The sequence below is a fragment of the Rhea pennata genome, chromosome Z (assembly GCF_028389875.1).
Source record: "Rhea pennata isolate bPtePen1 chromosome Z, bPtePen1.pri, whole genome shotgun sequence".
In the NCBI taxonomy this organism is placed as follows: domain Eukaryota; kingdom Metazoa; phylum Chordata; class Aves; order Rheiformes; family Rheidae; genus Rhea; species Rhea pennata.
This window is the reverse complement of record NC_084702.1, coordinates 8,615,608-8,636,252: the sequence shown is the minus strand read 5'-3', so window position 1 is coordinate 8,636,252 and position 20,645 is coordinate 8,615,608. Positions and strand designations below refer to the sequence as shown.

The window sequence follows — 20,645 nt, the reverse complement described above, 5'->3', positions numbered from 1 at the left end:
TTGACATATTTTCATAATGGACTAGATGTCATTTATGCAACAGAAAATATGTAGATTTGTGAGAACATGTATTAAATTTGCAAATAAAACAAGATGTAACTGCTGAGGCAAACTGACAAACTTGTCGCAATTTCCCTCAATAAATATACCCATCTAACTCAAATGACATCACAGCTCTACTCTCAAGAAATAATATGGTTAAGTAGATTGTTTTTTCTCTTTACTTTGCTTCAGTTTATAGAAATAGTATCTGTCAACTTCTTCAAGCTATATGGAACTATTTATGACATGAGAAATGAAGTCAAGACTGTTAAGTGCATCCACTGGGAGAATGAAAACCTCTATCTTGGTTACTACTTTATACATTAATGAGATGAGTTACCAGCCCCAGCAGTGAGATTAACAATGTCTCCTTCCTCAGCTCTACAAACAACTCCACATCGACAATCAGAAAATGGCACCCTTTAGCCTGATGCAATGAACGTGACGTAAGTGACAGATGACACAGCAAGGGTCTGAAAACAAACTCCTATTTATTCAGACATACCAGCAGTCATTCACTAAGCACTGTAGCAAAAACTCCATTCTTCAGATTATCTGCTGCATGTCCAAAAAAATTTTTTTTTTGAAACATTTTTCATTCCATCTGACCTTCATGCATTTACTCTCTAAACATTCACTCAGTTGTAGTCAAGTAATCCCTCAATACCAACAAGTGCAAGATGACTGCTGGACAGGGTACAAGGCAAGAAGTTCAAGCCAAACCTGTAAAACTGGGGAGCACAGAGATAAAAGCTTCAAACTAAGTTTAACTAAGTTCAAACTAAGTTTACCAGACAGCAACCGAACACAGCATCAAAGAATTGCATGACAATTCACACTGGACAGTCTAGACAACACAGTGAAAAATGTGCTGCCCTCCCCACCATCTTGAACTAGCAGGGTCAAGGCCCAGAAGATCTGAGAGGTCAGTGACTTTCAACACTGTGACTACGTGACTGGATGCTGAATTTGTAGTAATTATGCAGATAGTAATATATTCCAACTGGTCTTGTGGCTCTGCTGTCTATGTATTTTTAGTTTAATTAATACAATAGGTTTACCTATTAATACAATATACAATACCTATTAATACAATACGTTTACCTGGGATGGACATACACATTCACAAATCACAAAGCAAATGTGAAGAGATTTTAAGAGAGTTTAATAGCAAGCATTAAATACATTTTACTATGATTACATTACTTGTAGTAATCAATAGAATTTGATTTCCAGTAGTAAAAAAAAGTGTTAGGAGGAGAAAGTACTAGGTTTGAAACATGTTTACCAAATATTTCTTCTACAATACTTTGTGGCCTCTTTTCACATACAATATAAACAAAAGTAATTTACTTAGCAGTTTTTCTGAAAAGCTAAATAAAGTTTTGACATAACTTAAGCCAAATCCAAACTGCTAGGATTTACTGTGTTTGATTCTAGACTGTAAGAGCTGCTCTTCAAACAGCAGGTGAGTTGGAATTTGTAACAAGACTTAAAACTGTTGTGTAAACTGCATGAGCAGAAAAAAGCTACTGTACTGCATGTCATTCAGTCTTTTTTATCATAAAAAACTTGCAGTGTTAAGACTGTCCATCTTCTTTGGAGCATGATGTCAACTGTTTCCCTGTTTCCCTGTTACAGTGGCTATAAATTCTTCTTTGAGGATCTCTTTATCCAAATTTCTGCCTGTAAAGAGAACAAAATTGTCTAGTTATATTTTAGAGTATGTTATAAAAATGCAAGTAAGTAGGAACCTGCAAGTTTTCCAACTGAAGAAACAGTTTGTTACACCAATGAGTGAAAATAGAGCTTTATGAACATTAAGCTGCAGGTAACAGATAACTTCACATTTTCCAGGTAGCAACAGATTTCAAGCTGTATGAGTAAGGCAAACAAGGAAATACTTGGGTTTTTTGGTCATAAAAACACTTGCAGTCATCCCCAAGCAGAGAGTAACAAGCAGGAAATAAAAAATGTGCAATCTTAGTAATACAGCTTTTCAGAAATGAATGAGATTTTATGTATTTTAATGGCTATAAGCACTGTTTCTTACAGCTATTGAACACTTTACTGCAACAAATCCCATCCTGTATTTATAATTATGGATTTTTAAAAGAACCTTAAATATATAGATAAAATTTAAGAATATTTCATATTTTATCTTGTTTCCCTAAAAAGCACAGCATGTATTCCTATCAGCTGGAATATAAAAACTTACGAAGTCCTGATGGGTAAACTTTGGATGGAAGTGCATTCTGCACTCGTTCAGTGCTATTATTCTGGCTAGTTTAGGCTGGTCACTTTCCACTGGACAGGTCACAAGATTTCCAGATAAGAGAAGCAGCCACTTAAAGTCAAATTATGAGATACGTAATTTCCTCTTACCTATTAGAACCAGTCTATTTGTTCTCTTTTCATCTTTCTTCCAGCCTACTGAAGTCTCTTCCAAATCATAGAGTTCGTGGACACCCTGAACTATCACCTGATGAGATTTGCCTTGAATAGATACCAGTCCCTTATCAGAAAAATAACTGTTAGGATATATAAACAAACCTTTAAAAATGATATTTCATAATAAGTAAGAGTGAAAAAAACATGAAAATAAGCAAGCAAGAAAAAAATAGTGGTGACTATGCATCAGTTAGTAAAAATAGCAACACAGTATGATCTCTATTACTCATTACATCCATTCTCACATCTTACTCTATTAAAGACCAATAACTGTCACACATTCTATCTTCTGTTCTTCATTGAGACAACACATAGTACAGCATGTCTGAGCAAAATAAAATGCCACCTACTATCATGACATTTCCAACATATATATGACGTATGCATCTATGAAAGAACAGCTGCCTATGAAAAGACGATGTCCAACAAGTAAATATGTCTGATTTCAGATTATTCTGATTAAGTTCTCATGCTTAGCATTTTTACTATTCTCAGACAAAACCTCCGAGTATCAGAGTAAGAATAAACATTTGTAAGGATAAATGACTAGCAACAGAATAAAAGGGATTACTGTTGGACTGAGTCCACTGACCCACATACCAAAAACTGTTTTAAAAGAGTTTTCATCACTTCATGTAAAACTTTAAAAAATATTCTAGTGGAACACATTCTGCAAAACATCTGTTATACTTCCCTAAAGAAAAAATACAAAATTAAAAATCTTTCGTGGAAAAAAGGTCTGTATTTGATGTATCAGCTGGAATTCAAATTACTACCTCCACCAAGAGGACTGTAATGTCAGGGATGTTTGTAAATACAAAAGTAGCAAACTTTGGAACCATTCTCTAATTATCTGTGGCTCATTTGCTTTGGTGTGTTTGTTTAATGTGACTGAGGCTCAGCACACAGTCCATTAGCAGACCTCAAACCTGTTAAAGAACTACTTTAATTCGAGTGCTCAATACTACAAAAATGTATTTGTGCACATCAGTACTGTTTTCAGATAGCTTAAGATGCGTAAGTGGCAGCTTTATCTGTCAGAAAGGGGAAGACAATTCTTTGGTTTTGTTGCTGAAGGATCAAGAACACAACCTTTCTTCCAATGAAGTAAAAATAATTATGTTGCTATTCATGAAGCACAGTATTCTCAATGAACTAGAGTGCATTTCTTTGTTTTTCTTACATCATACAAAATGCTAAAACCCAATTCTCACTTTTTAACAATTCTCTTAGCTGTTTGGTTTAAGGAAAATGGAAATACATACTAAAGCAAGTCATCTGTAATCACCTCAAACACACACAACTGAATAATATATCAAATGCTCTGGGAAGACAAATCCATTTATGTGTTGCATCTTTTAAAAATGTGGTTTGACATTTTGTAAGAAATTCTAAGTGTAGACTACAGCTAGTATTATGCTAGTATTATTAACTTACAGCTAGTAAGTTAAGTTCACTTACTTTGAACTCAACTTCTGCAAAGTATGTCAGTAACCAAAGTATGTCAGTAACTGTAACTACAGACAGCATGCTATAGTTACATTCCTAGATGAGGAAACATTTACATAAGATAGCTCAGATCTTTCAGAGGAATGAAGGCAAAAAGGGAGAGATTGATTAAAAAAACTACATAGCACTAAAGACCTAGAAAAAAGGCTTCTTTACAAAGAAAACTGAGCAGCACGGTATTTTGCCCATTATGGACTAAATTGTGACTACTACTCTTCTCATCATTCAAGGGAGTAAGAGATCTCTATCTTGCATCATTGTGATCATGTTTTGATCATGAATTCTACCAGTGATGTTTGGGGAATTTAACAACTGTATTCCTTCCCTCTTAATTCACAACATAATCACTGTTTGCTTTTTTATTGGCTATTTTCTTTTGATTTATTCCACCATCCTGCAGAGAACGAACTGTCTCCTAAATGGCACACTGACAAATGGCTGTTCTTCCTTTTGTCTGCTCAGCTACGGCGATTCAGCAGTGCCTTTGACAGGCCTGCGACCAGATGGTACTCTGTAGTTTTTAGGTGTAAAGAGGAAAAACACAAAATGAAGAAGTTGGTCGTTTCTGACTAACTTTCAGTCTTATGACATCCATGGTGCATCCAGTCTTATCTTTCACATTCTTCTCCCACAGAAGATTCTATGAAGAGGTAAAAAAGGTTTTCACAAACAATGGCATGGGATTTTTTTTTAATAAAATGCCAAAATGATTTTTCAATTGATGATGATGTAGCACTTACCTGAATGAAGAGATTTAGATTTTCTTCTATTATGTTTCCTGGAACTTCAAATGTTACTGTAATTATACCCTGCAAACATAAAGACCTACTTATTTTTACTGAACTAAACAAACATTTCTATACATTTATTTTAAGAACTTTATGTTCTTTAGTCTCAGAAAAAAGCAACTATATGCTACCCTATCTTTAATCTGATTAGGAAAAAATATCTCAATTTCTGTACTGCTCTGCTTTTATATATTACGCTGTGTTTTTTGGTTCTGTTTTAGTGTCCACTTACACAGACATAACTAATACTTTGAACGTTCTAATGCCATCAACTGATACACTGTAATTCCTTGTTGTGGCTGATTTTTGTTCTCAAATAAAGCCCAAAATATTCTATGTGTAGTGAGATCTGCCTTTTAAGTATCTTTAAGAATAATCGGGATTCTGATATTTTTATCATCATTTCAGCTCTTAAGCACAGTTCTATTGGATAAAAAATACTCAATACACTTTTCATTTATCAGTACTTTCTGACTACAAACAGCTTTTTACAAATAGACTATCTAGCAATAGATTCCAAAATAAAAATGTCTGAAGTGCCATTTTATTTCAAAATAACCACTAGCTTACAGCTCAGAACCAATCATTATTAAAACAGAACATCAAAATCAATGTATAGTTGAAAAGTGCTGTACATTAATAATTTATGTACAATAAAGGAAAGCATGCATCTTAAAGTTACCGTTGTTGCTATAATCTCTCAATGGCACACTAGCACATAGAAGTATTTTTTGTAACCACCTAAAATGACTTTCAGATGATCAGCAGTAAGGAATAAAAAGTAACAAGCAACAAATCTAAATGTTTATCTATTGACTAAGTAAACTCACCAAAACAAGCAAAAACAAGGACAGATGCAAGTTCGCTGCACTTCACATATACTGCAGTTAGGCTTCTATTTCTATTGATCTTACACATGAAGTAAGTGAGCCCACTGGATCACATAACAAGAGCTTGTAGCCTACTGTGCCCTCATTTATGCCATATCTGCCTGAATTGAAACTCAAAAGATGTAGGAGTTGATTAAATAGGGATAATAACAATGAATTCTCACTGTTTGCTACTGGCTAAACTGTTTTACACTACAATTATTTCCCTAATGATACAGACATTACTATCTCCTCCATAATATTCAGGAAGGCTTCTATCTCACTTGTCACCTTCAGGGATCAACTTAAGACTTCTCTTATGCTAACTGAACATACTTTGTTGAACATACTCTTTCGCTAATTGAACAAACTTTATTGAACAAAAAACTATGAAGTTAAGATTCTGATCATAATTATAGCTAAGCATGACATAAATTTTATATTTATTAATTAGTTCCAAAAATAATGCTCTTTGTTATTTTGAAGAACAGCAATGGTACAGTCAAGGTTTACTGTTCAAAAGGTAAAAAAACAGGCATTGTATATTTTAACTTGAAAATTAAACTTAATTGTAGTAACTTCCCAGAAGTGTATTTTTCTAATCTACTGTATATTAGAAAATCAGCTTTTCTTTTTTGCTCCCCCTGAAGGTGCTGCAGCCAGTGAGCAACCTGCATTAGACTGGGAACATCCCTAAGAGGCAGTGGCCCACAAGTGACATGCAGAGCAGGGCACCTGTAAAGGGACTGTGGCCCATGGATGACCCACAGAGCAGGGACACTAAGGAACAGAACAAAAGGAAAATAAGTAAGAAACAGAGAGGAGCAGAAAACCATTAAAACCAACAACACAGCCTCCATTCCTCCATGGGGGAATTCTGAGGGGCTGAGAAGTCTGCTGGGAAAGTAAGAGAACTTGAAACAAGGGAGCAGAAAGGATAGGTATTTGTGTTAATTGCCTGTGTATTCTGGAGACCCCAGAGGAAGCCTTGGTTCTAGTCCTGGGAATCTGTGCTTCTGTAGATGTGAGCAGCACATCCGCTCCATGTTGGGAATGCCCAGAGACAACATATAAACTGTTAGGAAAAGTAGGGGCCCCAAACAGCCCTAGTGGGATGGAAGATGGTTGGGCAAAGATGGGACAGTGACTGCTTCAAGTCCATGCTATATGACTGGCACTCTGAGCTATCCCAAGTGCAGGATCCAAAAAATTTGGCTCAGGAATTGCAAAAGGTATATAATGCCTAAGCAACACAGGGAGAGGGGTATGCTGCTTTACTGCGGGGGCATGCCAGAGCTTATTATACGCTCACAACAGCCTCAGAGAGATCAGGACCACTAAACAGGTGTCATCATGTTGCCATCGGGCTGGCTGACAGTCTCAGAATAAGTCTGCTAAGGTGAGCATTAGCAAGTGCTCAGGAAGAAACACAGACTAGTAGTGTCAAAATGGCAAAACGGAAAGCTGAGTCGCAAGCCACCTGACTTGCTAGAGGAACAGCATGCAAGTTTAAACAAGAAAAAAAAGTTCAATCTGGCAACCTGTTACAGTGATTAAACAGTCCAGTAAAATGCCACTCTCCAGAGTGCGACCATTCAGTAATTTCCTATTCAAAGAGAAGAGGAGTGTGGGGACCCTGCAGTGGTGCAAAGTCGGAAGAGGCAGGATACAACTTTGCACTTGGGGCAGAGTCAGGTTTCTGTACCACTTGTAAATACAGCCCTGTGCACCAGAGGAAGGCTTTGGGATCGCCTAATGGTGGGGTCTGTTGAACTCGATCCGACTGTGAATGACATATCCTAACTGATGGGTAGGAAAAAGGGGAAATCAATTACAGTGGCTTCGGCTGCTAGTGTGTGTTTATAGGCAAGGGATAAGGATCTCAAAGAGGTGTTGTTTGCTTGAAGATGTTGCTTGAAAGCTCCAACATCCAGGCACAGCTTTTAATCACAGAATGGGTAAGGTTGGAAGACACCTCTGGAGATCATCTAGTCCAACCTCCCTGTTCAAGCAGGGTCACCTAGGGCACGTTAGACAGGACACCCCTACAGTATCACGAATAATCTGGTGGGGACACCTTGTTGATCAAGAAATGACCTGCAGTATAATATTGGGAGGATTATGCCAAAAAATAGGTGTGAAATCAGCAACAAAGCAAAGGATAATGCCTGAAGTCTACTAGTATAGTCAGCCTCAGAAAAAGCCTCAGAATGGGACAAAACATCTCCATGTTCCCACACTACACACTGGGACTTGGAGTGGGACAGAAAGTCTTCTGAGATCTAAAGCTGCAAGTAGAACAAACTGCAAGCACTGGAAAAAAGTTCAGAGCTGTTATTTTGGTTACAGAATGTGGAAAAAGCTCCAGAAAATCTAAGTCACCTGACACTTCATTTTAACTCACAAATGGGGAAATGCCCATGCCGAATCAAACCAATATTATCCACCATCCATTTGGGTTCTGGATGAAACTCAACAGCCACTGAATTCAGAAACCTATTGGTATATCCAACATTAGTATTACATCCTTGTACTACTGATCTGTTCTGCTGTACCCTTCCTCATACTGCGCATCATTCTAAGATATGGTGAGTAAATAAAACTGTTGATGGTCTTGACAGGTGTCTTGTAGGAGAAAGGCCTGAAGTTTGTAGTAAATATTCAGATTTTTGCAATGTTAATCTGCTATTGCAACCCAAAAGTGCAAAGGGTGAAGTCTGTAATGGAAATATCTATGTCTAGTCTACTTTTAGGAGTTACACTCTTATTAAAAATCTTCGTGAAAATCACTGCAAGCACCATATAATGGAAATCTATACACGCTTACCTTTTCAGTGAAGCTTAATTACAACTTTAGAGAATGCAAAGTGATGAATAGTATCACTCTAGTATCTGTGTATAGATAGACAGCTATGTATAGACACCATTTGGACACAAATCTAACAGCATAAACATAGGCTGTAAATTTAGAACTCAGTCCTGCAAACATTAAACGAGTTGTTTTATTTGTCTGTTTCAGTAATACTGTCCATGTGAATGAATGAAAGTTTTGACTGCCTGCAGCACTGGACCTCTATAAGCTATATTTGAAGCTAAGGCTTGTTGCATCCTTTTAGAATCTCCCTACAACAAAGCACATTCCTATATATATACACATATATATATAGGAATATATATGTATGTATATGTATGTATATGTATATATGTATATATAGCGTGACCTTTCACACTTATCTTACCTATATTACTCCTTAGCTGAAGCCTTCTATAAAAGTACCATGATTAGCAACTATCCTGACCGATTTTGCTACAAAACATTGAAGCAGTGCTTTTTGTAATTACCTTATCTAGATGTGGGTGTGTTGTCTTTACATGCTGAAGCTTTTTCTTCAAACTGCAAATAAAATTAAATGTAACATTTGAAAAGGATGGACAAATGATGTCTTTATTTCAAAAATACATAAAATAAATTCTTCTGTGTTGCAGACTAAACTTAAAAGAGTAAAAGCAGAGTATACTCAGAATATGCTTCAACTGCTAAATCACATCTCAAAATAGATATTCTTAATTATAATGGTTTGAACTACTTAATGATCTGTGTCAGAATGTTAATTTGTCACAATTTAGAATGTTCTAGTCAAATTGTTGGAACTCCACTATAAAGACTATTATGATTGATATTCATTTAATTTTACTGTTACATTGCAAAAACACAATTGCAGCTTTTTCTTTTTCCAAATTAGAACTACGTTAACATGAATGTGTATTATACAGCAAGGAGCAAATGATTCCCTGATGTGTCTGCTCACCATATTCCCATTACTTCAAACTGTAAAATTAAAGAAGCTTGTGGATGGAAGGACTATCAAAATACCTATCTAATGAGAGACTAACCCAGTTGTTAAATGAGTATTAGAAAAAGACTTTGAGATCCCTTTTCATAAAAAGGCCAAAGGTATAGTATTCTATATAGTATATACAGTATGGTGTGTGAGTGTGTGTATGGGGGTGTGTGTGTATTTATATATGTATGTATGTACATTGAGAGAGAGAGAGAGATAAAGAGGGGGAGAGAGAGAGAAAGAAACTGTCATTTGTAACAGTCACAAAATACGAGGCCATACAATTTTTATTGAGAAGACACTGGAACACTTAATAGTTTGAATTAATAATACTGCCATGAAACAAAAAAAAATAATTATAAAAAATTATAAAGAATTTATAAAAATTATTCTACCTTAAACCTGCAATTCTGGACAGCATTCTTTCACAAAAATGAACTCAGTATATAATTTTCAAATTGATTCATACCTATGGCTGTCTGTTAACACACTACAACCAGCAAAAAAAGTAATTTTAGTTCAAACTTATCGTACAGATGTGCTAAAGTTCAAATGGAGGAAGAAAATCAGAAACAAGAAGTTGCTACCATAATCAGAGAAAAGGACCACAACTCTAATACTGGGACTGCAGCCAGAACAAAGAGACAATGATTTTTGTAAACATTTTAAAAGTGGAACCAGCAAATGTGTGAAATTTGAACCTGCTACTTAAATCATGAATGGCAATCTCTGCTAACAACGCTCATAAAACTAGGGACTTGATTATGTATGAAAAATTCTTAAGGGTAAAAATACTTTTTAAGTTACTGACTTTGCACTATGAATCTTTAAAGTTCTCTCTGAATCCAAAAATACCCATCCACATCCTCTGGTTAGCTTATGAAGTGCACTTCATCAGAAGAAGCAGCAAGTGAAACATTTTCTACCAGTTTACACACTCAACTGTTATAGCACAGGTAGCTAAACTGAGGCTGTGAACTTCAAAACATCTGCAAGAGTTTAAGATCAGCAGGGGGTAAACTAGTAATAGCTAAAAAAAGGTGGAAAAGTTCACGTTTACATAAACTGTTCAAGTCTGTTAATCACCAAGGGGTCTTGGTAGGAAGAGTGTTAAATTTAATGCTGTGCTGCCAATAGTTCATTATTCAGTTTTCAATTCCGTAGAAAATAAAGCTCAAGGAAAGAGAATCAAACTACCAAATATTTCACATTATGCTGTTTACTGACCAGCCTACGTTTTATAGTTTCAGTTTCATAACCCAACATAAAACAACTTTTGAGTATTAGGGAGAAGCTTACTATCAGCAATAAATCATTTCTAAAATCATTTGGAATGATTTCTAAAAATAAAATTCTGTATTAAATCATTAGCCAAGCTAGTCACCCAGTCAAAATGCATGAGTATTTTATGTTTCTTATTTTTTTAAAAAATGAACACGGATTACATTTACAATTTGTAGTATCTTTGGGATTTGAAATATTTATGCTTTAAAAAGTGCAATACATTTGACATTCTTTTGTGTAAGAACAAAAGGCAAACTGTATCATCTGAACAAGCAGAGAAAAATAAATCACTATGATTTGTTGCTATACTGGACACTGTTTTTTGAAAATAAGACTGGTTTGAAAGGAAGAAAGAAATGTGCACAGCTGTTACAAAAATAAAATCTGTAATATCTGCCAGATTGTTTCATCTCTAGCAAACAATTTATTCATACTGTGCGTTATGCCCACCAATTTCCACTAATTAATCAAGACAGTGTGCAAATTCTTCAAATACATGTTCTTGTACTGGAGAATTATGTCTCAGTCTCATGACCAATATGCAGAAAGAAGTCACTATGATCACAGCACTCTACTATCACACCTTTTAGAGAAATTAGCTCAAAAATCTGCCCTACTTTGATGATTGTATATTTTAAAAGAGATGCCCTCAGCTCCAGGAAAAAAAAAAAGACATTAACTGTCACTTAAATCAGTAAAACTTCTCACACTCATATTTCTTGTTATTTTTTTGTTTTGTTGTCTTCTTTCCATACTGCATTCTGCAAAATTCAGAGCTGTAATGGTATTTCTTGTAACCTCAATGCATGTATAGACTACAAGGCTCTTATCACAGAATCAGTAAGGTTGGAAGAGACCTCTGAAGATCATCTAGTCCAACCCCAAACGAGTGGCCCATACGGGGATCAAACCTGTGACTTTGGCATTATTAGCACCACACTCTAATCAACTGAGCTAAACCTAACCCCAGCCACAGTAGTCAGATGTCGTATCTGTCTGCTATGTTGGCAGAAATTCTACTGTTGGATGCAGTTGAAAGAACAATTTTCTTCAGCGTACTGGTGTATTTTTTGTTTAAATTTATTAAAGAGGTGTTATCTAAAACAGAGATAAGATCATTTTATGGCCTTATTGGGAATTATAGCCTTTAGTCACTATTTCAACTTCTCTGCTGCAACCTATAACCACAGAGCAACTGTAAGAGAGAAGACTAGATCAAGGAAGGCAATAAAGGTATTTTTTCAACTGCTTTCTAAGGACCTTCTCAAATTTGTAAAGAAGATTTCAAGTAAACCTTGCACAACACAATCTAATGATACAGCTACTCTGATCTCTCTTTGAATTGTCACTGACAAGGATGGTCCTATTCTGGTTACACTCTTGCTGCTTTCTTTCTGTTGTGCAGCTTCATGAGTCAGTTTGGTTGGCTGGTCCATCATAAAAACTCAGGCCAGGGGTTTATTCCCCGGTTTATGACTTAATAGATAGCAATTGCCCATAAAGGTCATCTTTACCTTCCACTCACCTAATCTGACAATGACTTCATGCTGCCACTGGTGTAGATCTGACTAACAAGTTTTACATTACCTATTGCAGCTCAGATAAAAGCTAGTGCCATCAAAAAGGAAGAAAGAGGGGCACGTTGTTATGAAGCAGGTTATCCTTTGGACAGTAGCTAATTACTGCACTAGCTCACTCAGAATATTTCATAACTTCATCTTATCACATCTACTAGAGGTCACTATCCTGCATCTTTAGCAATTTCTCCCTTCTCCAAATAAGGAAGCAGATACCTTCCCTAAGCTGAAGAGAAAAATGTACTTCTTGGAAGAGAACTGAAGCTAATAAAGTCCACAGCTGCACATTCCCTCTTTTCCCTTTGGTTTGTTCTAGCACTCATTACACTGGTTATTATTTCAACAAGCAAAGTCAGCAGAAGATCTTTTACTCTCTCTTCTCCTCTAATTTTACTTTTCTACCCATCTAACATCCTGAAGCATGCAGTTGGCATCAAAAGGACAATGGGTGCACACTGCTGGAACCAGGAATACAGGAACTAGCACTTGGAATAGCTTAGGTTTTTGTGGAACCTCAGTGACTTTACTTTCCATGAAAACTAGAGAGGCTTTTAGTTGATTAAGATGTGAAGTGAGAAAAATTCTGAAATCCTAGAATTTTTAACAGAACTAGAAAAATATTCCAATCTGCTTTACTAATAGTATTAAAGTAAAACTTAAGGCCATGACTGTGTACTAGTATATAAACCTGTATTTAGGGGAAAAAAAATCATCATGCATACTCCAGCTCTCATTTCATTCTTTAAAGTCAAAAAGCTTTAGTTCCAAGCATTTCAATTGGAAGAAATACCCAGTTTCAAGTTACCACTTTTGAAGTAAAATGGGACAAGTGATCAGATCAGAATTTGTAACAGAAATTCTGTTGTAAATTTAAGCATCATATGAAAGTATCTACTTAATGCAACTACTTATGATAATGGGCAACTATTTCTGATAACGGACAGTTAACTTATTGCCATACCTTAATCCAGATAAGCTGTCAAAAGCATGGAGGTCCAATACACTGGAGAGATCAACTCTAAAGCACAGAGGAAAAAGAAAACTTTGTATTTTACATGTATTTACATATATTTACATATTGTGTATATTTAAACAATTATTTAAAAAACAGTTCATTTAAGATAGGTTTGTTTTCCTATTGTTCTAATGCCTAAGCTTGTCTAATATTCTAGTAAGATAGAGCACAGTAGGTAAGAACACCTCCTATACTGTGCTACTACTAAAATAAGTCAGATTTTACTGAAATTTTAAATAGTTTGCCCTATCAGGAAAAGCAGTTTTTAATCATATGGTAATACTAAAGCACAAACAGAAGATTTAAAAAAATAAAGAAATAAGAAAATACAAGAAATGTATTTTCAAGAACAATGATAAAATCTCTCACATTGAATGCCTGAAGAAAGACTAATCCTGTCTCTAACTGGGAATGGGAACCCTGAAGTTCTTAGCATTTCTTTTGCACCCTCAACATTTACTAACATATATTCCCTCCAACAAAGCATGAAAACTGTTAATTTAAAACACATAGGCACAGTAAAACCCAGAAGCATAGAGTCATACTAGCACACAGCCAATGTAACTGAAGCTTTTGTATTTACAACTTAAGTATAGCAGTAATAGGAATTCCCTCCCTGTGTACACAGAGGAAATGAGCCACGTACTTTCCCAAATGTTTCCTTGGAACAGATGAGTATCAGAATCCAAAATCTTTAGATTTTAATTCTGAGAAGGACATAAATTACTGATCACAAATTTTCAGTTTCCCTTTTCACATTCCCCTTCAACAGACTAGTGATGTCTGATCTCTTTCCGTTCTGTATTGCTGTAACTTGGTTAAAAAAAAAAATCAAGTCACTATCTATTTTTCAGACTCTTCATGCATCTGGCATGTACCACTGTATTCTGAACTGACAAGCAACTGATGAGAAATACCTGCTCAGCATTTGCAGCCATGGAACATAGCTAGCAGAGGAAAATCCAAATTGCTTTGCAGTTGAGTTCTCCAGACTAACAACTTTCCACTAAGACTAAGTACGTATGAACCAGCATTTTCAGAGAGTGGATTTCAAGATCACACAAAAAAGCACATAACTAATTGTAGGACTATTTGACAAATCTAGAGTTTTTGTTTGAGAAAATGGGATGTTGGAATATCTCATCAGAACTGACTACAAAAATGCTTTCAATACTACTGGTACTACTCTTAAATTTCTTCTCAGGAACAACTAAGCTTCAGCTGCTGAAATGTTCACTGTAAGTTTACCGTTAGGAAAATGCTGTTGTAAGAACTTCAGCTCTAAAAGCTGAAGCTTAGATAAATGAAAATGGTGGCTTGGAACAGAAAATGATGATTAGATTTATTTGTAAGAACAGCTGCCTGTAACATATAAATAGCTTTTTTGGAAAAGCTACAAAGGTTTATTTTATCTGTAATACTGGTTTCACTGCTAATAGCATATGATGGCCTTACAAATGCAGTTAAGCTCAATACAGGGAATACATTTACAGATGAGAGGTTAAAAAAAAAACTAGACACCTATGGAGCATAGCCAGTACTATTATTAAACTTTGACATCCAACAGCAGCCTTACAAAATCGTTTCTAAGTATATAATGTAAAACACACAAATAAATCTTTTCTAAAATCTATGACCAGCTGAGTTTAAATTGTCCATTCTCAGTAGTATCATAAAAACTTGTAAATGAGTTACAGAAACACTCAAAGAAGTGCTGTATGTCTCTCTTACATACTGACTTTCAATGAACAACAACAAAAGCTAATTAAAGAAAGTATGTTCTCAAGTAACATGTTAATAAACTAATTTTGTGTCCATTTCACTTTTGGAATGTTTAATCATGGAAAAGACAGTATTGGTCGTTCATTAAAGTATATTTGCCAGGGACGCAAGTGTTGCCATTGGGGACTGGACCTGAGGTCCACTTAATCCAGGATTTTTTCTCTAATACTTCCTGGCATCAGACATCAGAGAAAGATACAGATGCAGATATTATACTTCCCTTCTTAATCCTCTGTAGACAAATACTGATTTAAGCCTCAAAGCATAAACTTTATCCTCTTCAAAACCATTGGTGATGCTGGATATCATCATCTTTATAGAAGTCATTCTTTTTTCACTTCTTACAAAAAAAGCCTCAAACATCTACTAGTTTCCCATTCATAGCACTAAACCCCATATATATATATATATATATATATATATATATATATATATATATATGCAATTTATGGAGGATTTAATAATATCAGGATAGTTTGTTTTTTTCCCCAAAACATTCCATTGATCATTTCTGTTCCCTGCCTTGTAACACAAAAACAAGATACTCTTCATCTACTTTCTCAAAACTGCTCATTATTTACAGCAAAGGTAGTATGTTGCCACTTCTTTGATTTCAGCTTGAGTAATTAGTGTCAAACCTTTTGTCAGATCAGGTTTTTTTCTATGTCCTAATTATTCTTCAGATATCACTCAGTAGCATTTCCCATTCTTCACAATCCCATAAATGCCAGAACTCTAACCATTATTATAATGTTCCCTGAAGTTTACTAATGTGAGGAAAGGCAAATGCTGCAATTGTGTGTCTGTAAATCTGCCACTTAGCAGTATTTTTTTCTTCTTGTACCTTTCAAACTTTCATGCTACATTCAAAATATTTACATAAGATTAAAAACTATCATATTGCATAGAGGTCATGTAAGTAAGTAAGCAATACAGAATTCCCCAAAATAAAAGATAGCCAAATTTTGACACTGTAAAGTTTGCTGTAAGTAAATATCCAAGATTTACCATCAGAATCAATTCCTGGTTAAACTTAAACTGGGGTCATGAGTATTCTTACCTCCATCTATAGACAGAGAAAAATGCTAGTAGCATTATTCTAATACAACTAAAATTTATAAAATACTATACTTAATACTGCTGAATTTATGTAATAGGAAAAATTAACAAAATTTGAAAATTTGCCACAGAAATCTAAGGTGACTGGTTACACTTTAAGACCTGTACACATATAAAAATTTGGGGGTTATTAAAGGCTTGTTGGAATTGTTTGGAGTTGATCAGAACTTGCTTTTTTTGAAGCTATCTCCCTAAATGACAATAAACCCATTGAGGAAAACAAGTTTTTATATAATAAAGAGACATATGATTTAAGAGAAATTATTTAGTTAAGATCACTAGAATACCAAATGAATGATACAAAGAATGTACTAGTAATGGATTTTATGATCCTCTCTGTAGTATTTTTTACTCTTATTCCAAACACTCTTCAACAGAATTTAAAAATTAAGAGAGAAGTGTTAAGATGTAGAAGCTAGTTAAACCAGTTTCACCTTCCTCCTTGAACAAAATAATGAGAACAATCTGAGCATAATCTGCATAAAGTAACGTGACAGTCACTACAGAGAAGACTTCTTATCATCAAAACTGTTTAGCAGTAGGGCATAAACTTCCAGCAGTGATTTGACTGAAGACAGAATTTCAAGTTAAAACCAACAGAAATGTTAACAAGTTTAACATTTTTGGACGTGTAAAACAGGCAAATGCTGACCTTCAGACAAATATCAAACAACAAATACCCGTAAAAGTCTTCACAATTCTAGGTTGTTACCAAAAAACCCGCCTATTCTACACTGGCACTTGCTAGTCTCATCCGCTCAGCCAACATCAAAAAAATGTTTTTCCCTACACTTTCAAACTGCATTTGACAATAACTTTAGAGGGCACAGTAGACTGTGTCTACTATACGTCTGATGATTGATATATAAACCTACTTTTATACTTACATGACATATCCTACAGAGGTGATTTAACACCTAAATTTTGTATTGTAAGAGTATAGTGTGCTTTTATCACAATGTAATCAAACAACTCTGTTAACAGCACACAAATCAGTACTAGCAGTCAGAGAGGCCCTACTTTTCCTCTTCCTCTAATTTTCCTGGGAAAAGCATCTTCAAAGAGTGTAACTTTGTTAAACAAGAGTCAGGGCTTCAGCAAAAAACAGCAAGAACAATACAATTAGTTTTCCTTCTATAAACTCCCTTGCACTGCTTTCAAAGTCATTTTTTAAGAGCAAATATTTGCAGTAGCCATCAGGAAACAAATCATTAACCTGACAAAGCAAACAAAACTGTTACAGTGCATGTGTGATTAGTAATTAGCTCTGACATATGTAGCCTTTCTACTCTTTATTTACAAGATCTCATTAACAAGTTATGAGAGTAACTTTGAATTTATACCTAAGAAACTCCCTTAAATACATGTTACATTTCTGAAATATACCAAAGCCAATTAAAATATATCTATATTAGCATTTTTCAGGAGCTCACCAACTGCACTCACTCCATAAGTGGTAACATTATCACAATGCAATTTTAATCATTAAAAGGCATATTCATTAATAAACTTGGAACACAATGCAGATTTTGAAAAACTAATACCCGAGAACAAAGACCTAAACTTTTGTAAATGCCATTTGCTTTATAAATGAGAAATACTTATGATTACCCAGACAGGTTGTGGAGTCTCCTTCTCTGGAGATCTTCAAGGCCCGCCTGGATGCAACCCTGTCTAACATGCTCTAGGTGACCCTGCTTGAGCAGGGAGGTTGGACTAGATGATTTCCAGAGGTCCCTTCCAACCTTACCCATTCCATGATTCTATGATTCTGTGATTACATAGCAATATCAAATTAAAAACATTAATGATAAGCTCTGTAAAGTACGCTACACTAAAATTCACAACAGTGACTTTTAAGTTATATTCTGGGGAGTAGGATGTGAACAGGAATCAAGAAAAATACAACAAAAAATCCCAAATGTTTTAACCTTTTTAAAAATTATTTTTATCCTAAGTACTCAATAGTAAAATAAATCTTGAAATGTTTTTAATTCAGTAGTTTTCTTTTAAGTGAATGGAGTCACTTAAGTCATGAAAGAATCAAGACATGGTACCTAGCAATACTGGACAATTTAATACCTTGATCTTTGTGTTTCTATAATTTTGACAAGTCCATTTATTGATCTGAAATGCAAAAATGGAAAAAAGACAAGTCAGATACAACTGCAATGTCTTAATTAAACAACTCAAGCAATGGAAAGTAGCTTCAGAAATAGCACAGCAATAATCTCACCTCTCTTTTTAACTTGAACAGTTGAACTGACATCCCACAACCTTCATTTTTGCGACTTTTTCATATTCTAGGAAAATGTTGAGGAACTTTGCATGTTCTGACAGTAAAATACTAGCACGAAGAATAGAGTATGCCTAAACAAGATTCCTCTCCAATATCCACTGGTTGGTCTACGCGTTTTTACTTTAATTACTTAGAATTCAAACCTCTACAGTAGTAAGATATTTCTCAATTATAATGTTTCATTTTAACTGTGATGACATTGAGACAGAAAGATGGGACATGCTTTTGATCACTATTTTGTTTCAGGACATTGGTTTATTTACACCCAAGCCATAATTATTTGGTACCTCTTCCATATTGCTCTGTATTTGCTAATTAAGTCATATCTATTAGCAATTTTTTTCCTGAAGGTTACTTCAGCAAAATATGTACTGTTGCCCCCAAAAGAAAAGAATATGAAAACTTAAATTATTGCACTTAGTAGATAATATCAAATCTTACTAAAACATGCCAAGAGTTAAGACTGTAGAAGAACATTAACATATGAAAGCTTTTAGAAAGGAGCAGTCTTCTTCCCAATTAAATTGATGATTTGTATCAGACTAATCATATCTGATCTCATAATTAACAGTATGAAGTAATCAAATAAAAAATAACTTCAGATAGTACAGCATTACAGTCATACCAAAAGTTCCATACCTGACAGATGCTTTGATTTTATTCAGCTCTTCCCCTGAAACCAAATCTGTTTTATTGATGATTATAAGATCAGCTAATGCAACTTGCCTATACATTAAATGGGAAAAAAAAAAGACAACTTGAACAAACATACACCTCCTCTGTAAGGCAGAAATACAGTATTTCCCAAAGCACCAAAAAAATTTACATAAGCACTGTTAGTACTGAAATATAAGCACTAACTATCAAGAAGTATGACTACAATAGCATTGGCTTGTCCTTGAGGTACTCTACTGTGACACAACTGGTGAGTCCTCCAAGCTAAAAAGGGCTGTTATTCTTTTTTAAGAGGTTATCTACTTCAAAGTATTTGATGATTTACGAACCCCACAAGCACTTTTATTTCACGTTTATAATTTTTAAAGTGACATTTGACTTATCTTTGCTTTATAAAGACTTCTATTGCTAGAGAATATAGTTCCATATAGCAAAAAATATTTCTTTGTCTTCGTTTTTACTTTGTGCATTTGATATATGCTTGCATTTAATTTATTATTATCCAGCACAGGTGGTTTCCTCTTCATTTAAATAAAATCCCATCCCTTTTTAAAAACATATTGTAAGAGTCAGGTCTTGTTGAAAAAACCAAATGGAGCCTGAAATCATTCATGTATTTTCTGCCTCATGCCACTAATCTATTTTAAAAGCAAAGAAGAAAGACTTTATAAAAGAAACTCATTCTCACAGAAATGGCATTTCTAATGACCTTCATACAGTACAATAGCTAACAGTTAACGATACATAAAAACAGTTTTTATACCTAGATGCTTCATTGATGAGGCCTTCTGGCTTCTCCTCTGTTAAATGCTGGACAAAAATTAAAACAATTGGATTAAACATATTCTAATGACACTTGAATTCATTTGCAGTTAAAGGAAGGCAAAACTGTTGAGATATGCTTTTCAACAAGAAATTAAGAAAAACAGGATCTAGAATTTTTCTATACAATCATGGCGAAAAAATAAGTTTATTCAATCACCATTACAGAAATTTGTATCATTCCTTTTACATAAACTCTTCCCTTTTAATGAATTTTATGACTAAAGTGCTAAGGAGTTGGAAAACTGTATTTTAATATTCATTTTAATTAGTTTTCATATTTACTATGAATTTTAAAAAGTCATCATGACATATGTAACTGTGGAACACATTACAAAACAAATCAAAGTACAGTAGTTTGTCTAATGAGTGTGATGTTGACTGTTAGATTAGTACAGAGTACAGAGTTTCATATATACATACTCCTTTTCTCTGGAAGATACGTCAATACAGTAACAGTTGTTTACAGTAACAATTCATAACTCTCATTCTAGGTCTGCATGAATAGACAGTTACTCCTTGGCGAGCTTCCTATCACCAGCTCTTGTTGGCCATTAAAGCAATAACTGGG

At 34.7% G+C, this 20,645-nt stretch overlaps 1 protein-coding gene across 5 annotated transcripts in view; it reads right to left on the bottom strand.

Annotated features, from left to right (window-relative positions):
• Positions 1 to 516: 516 nt before the first annotated feature.
• LOC134153274 (zinc-regulated GTPase metalloprotein activator 1B-like) overlaps positions 517 to 20,645 on the bottom strand; it is a 31,115-nt gene continuing 10,986 nt past the window's right edge. For 4 of the 5 annotated variants that reach the window (XM_062599305.1, XM_062599307.1, XM_062599306.1 and 1 more), the window contains 9 exons: positions 20,016 to 20,062; positions 19,217 to 19,303; positions 18,361 to 18,405; positions 13,324 to 13,380; positions 9,002 to 9,053; positions 4,743 to 4,811; positions 4,577 to 4,642; positions 2,428 to 2,557; positions 517 to 1,728 (listed from right to left, as the gene is read on the bottom strand). In XM_062599305.1, coding sequence (XP_062455289.1) covers positions 1,655 to 1,728; positions 2,428 to 2,557; positions 4,577 to 4,642; positions 4,743 to 4,811; positions 9,002 to 9,053; positions 13,324 to 13,380; positions 18,361 to 18,405; positions 19,217 to 19,303; positions 20,016 to 20,062 — 627 coding nt within the window. In that variant the 3' untranslated portion in view covers positions 517 to 1,654. Of the gene's footprint in view, positions 1,729 to 2,427; positions 2,574 to 4,576; positions 4,643 to 4,742; positions 4,812 to 9,001; positions 9,054 to 13,323; positions 13,381 to 18,360; positions 18,406 to 19,216; positions 19,304 to 20,015; positions 20,063 to 20,645 lie in introns of those variants that run through there. The other variant, XM_062599309.1, reaches the window with a different exon arrangement.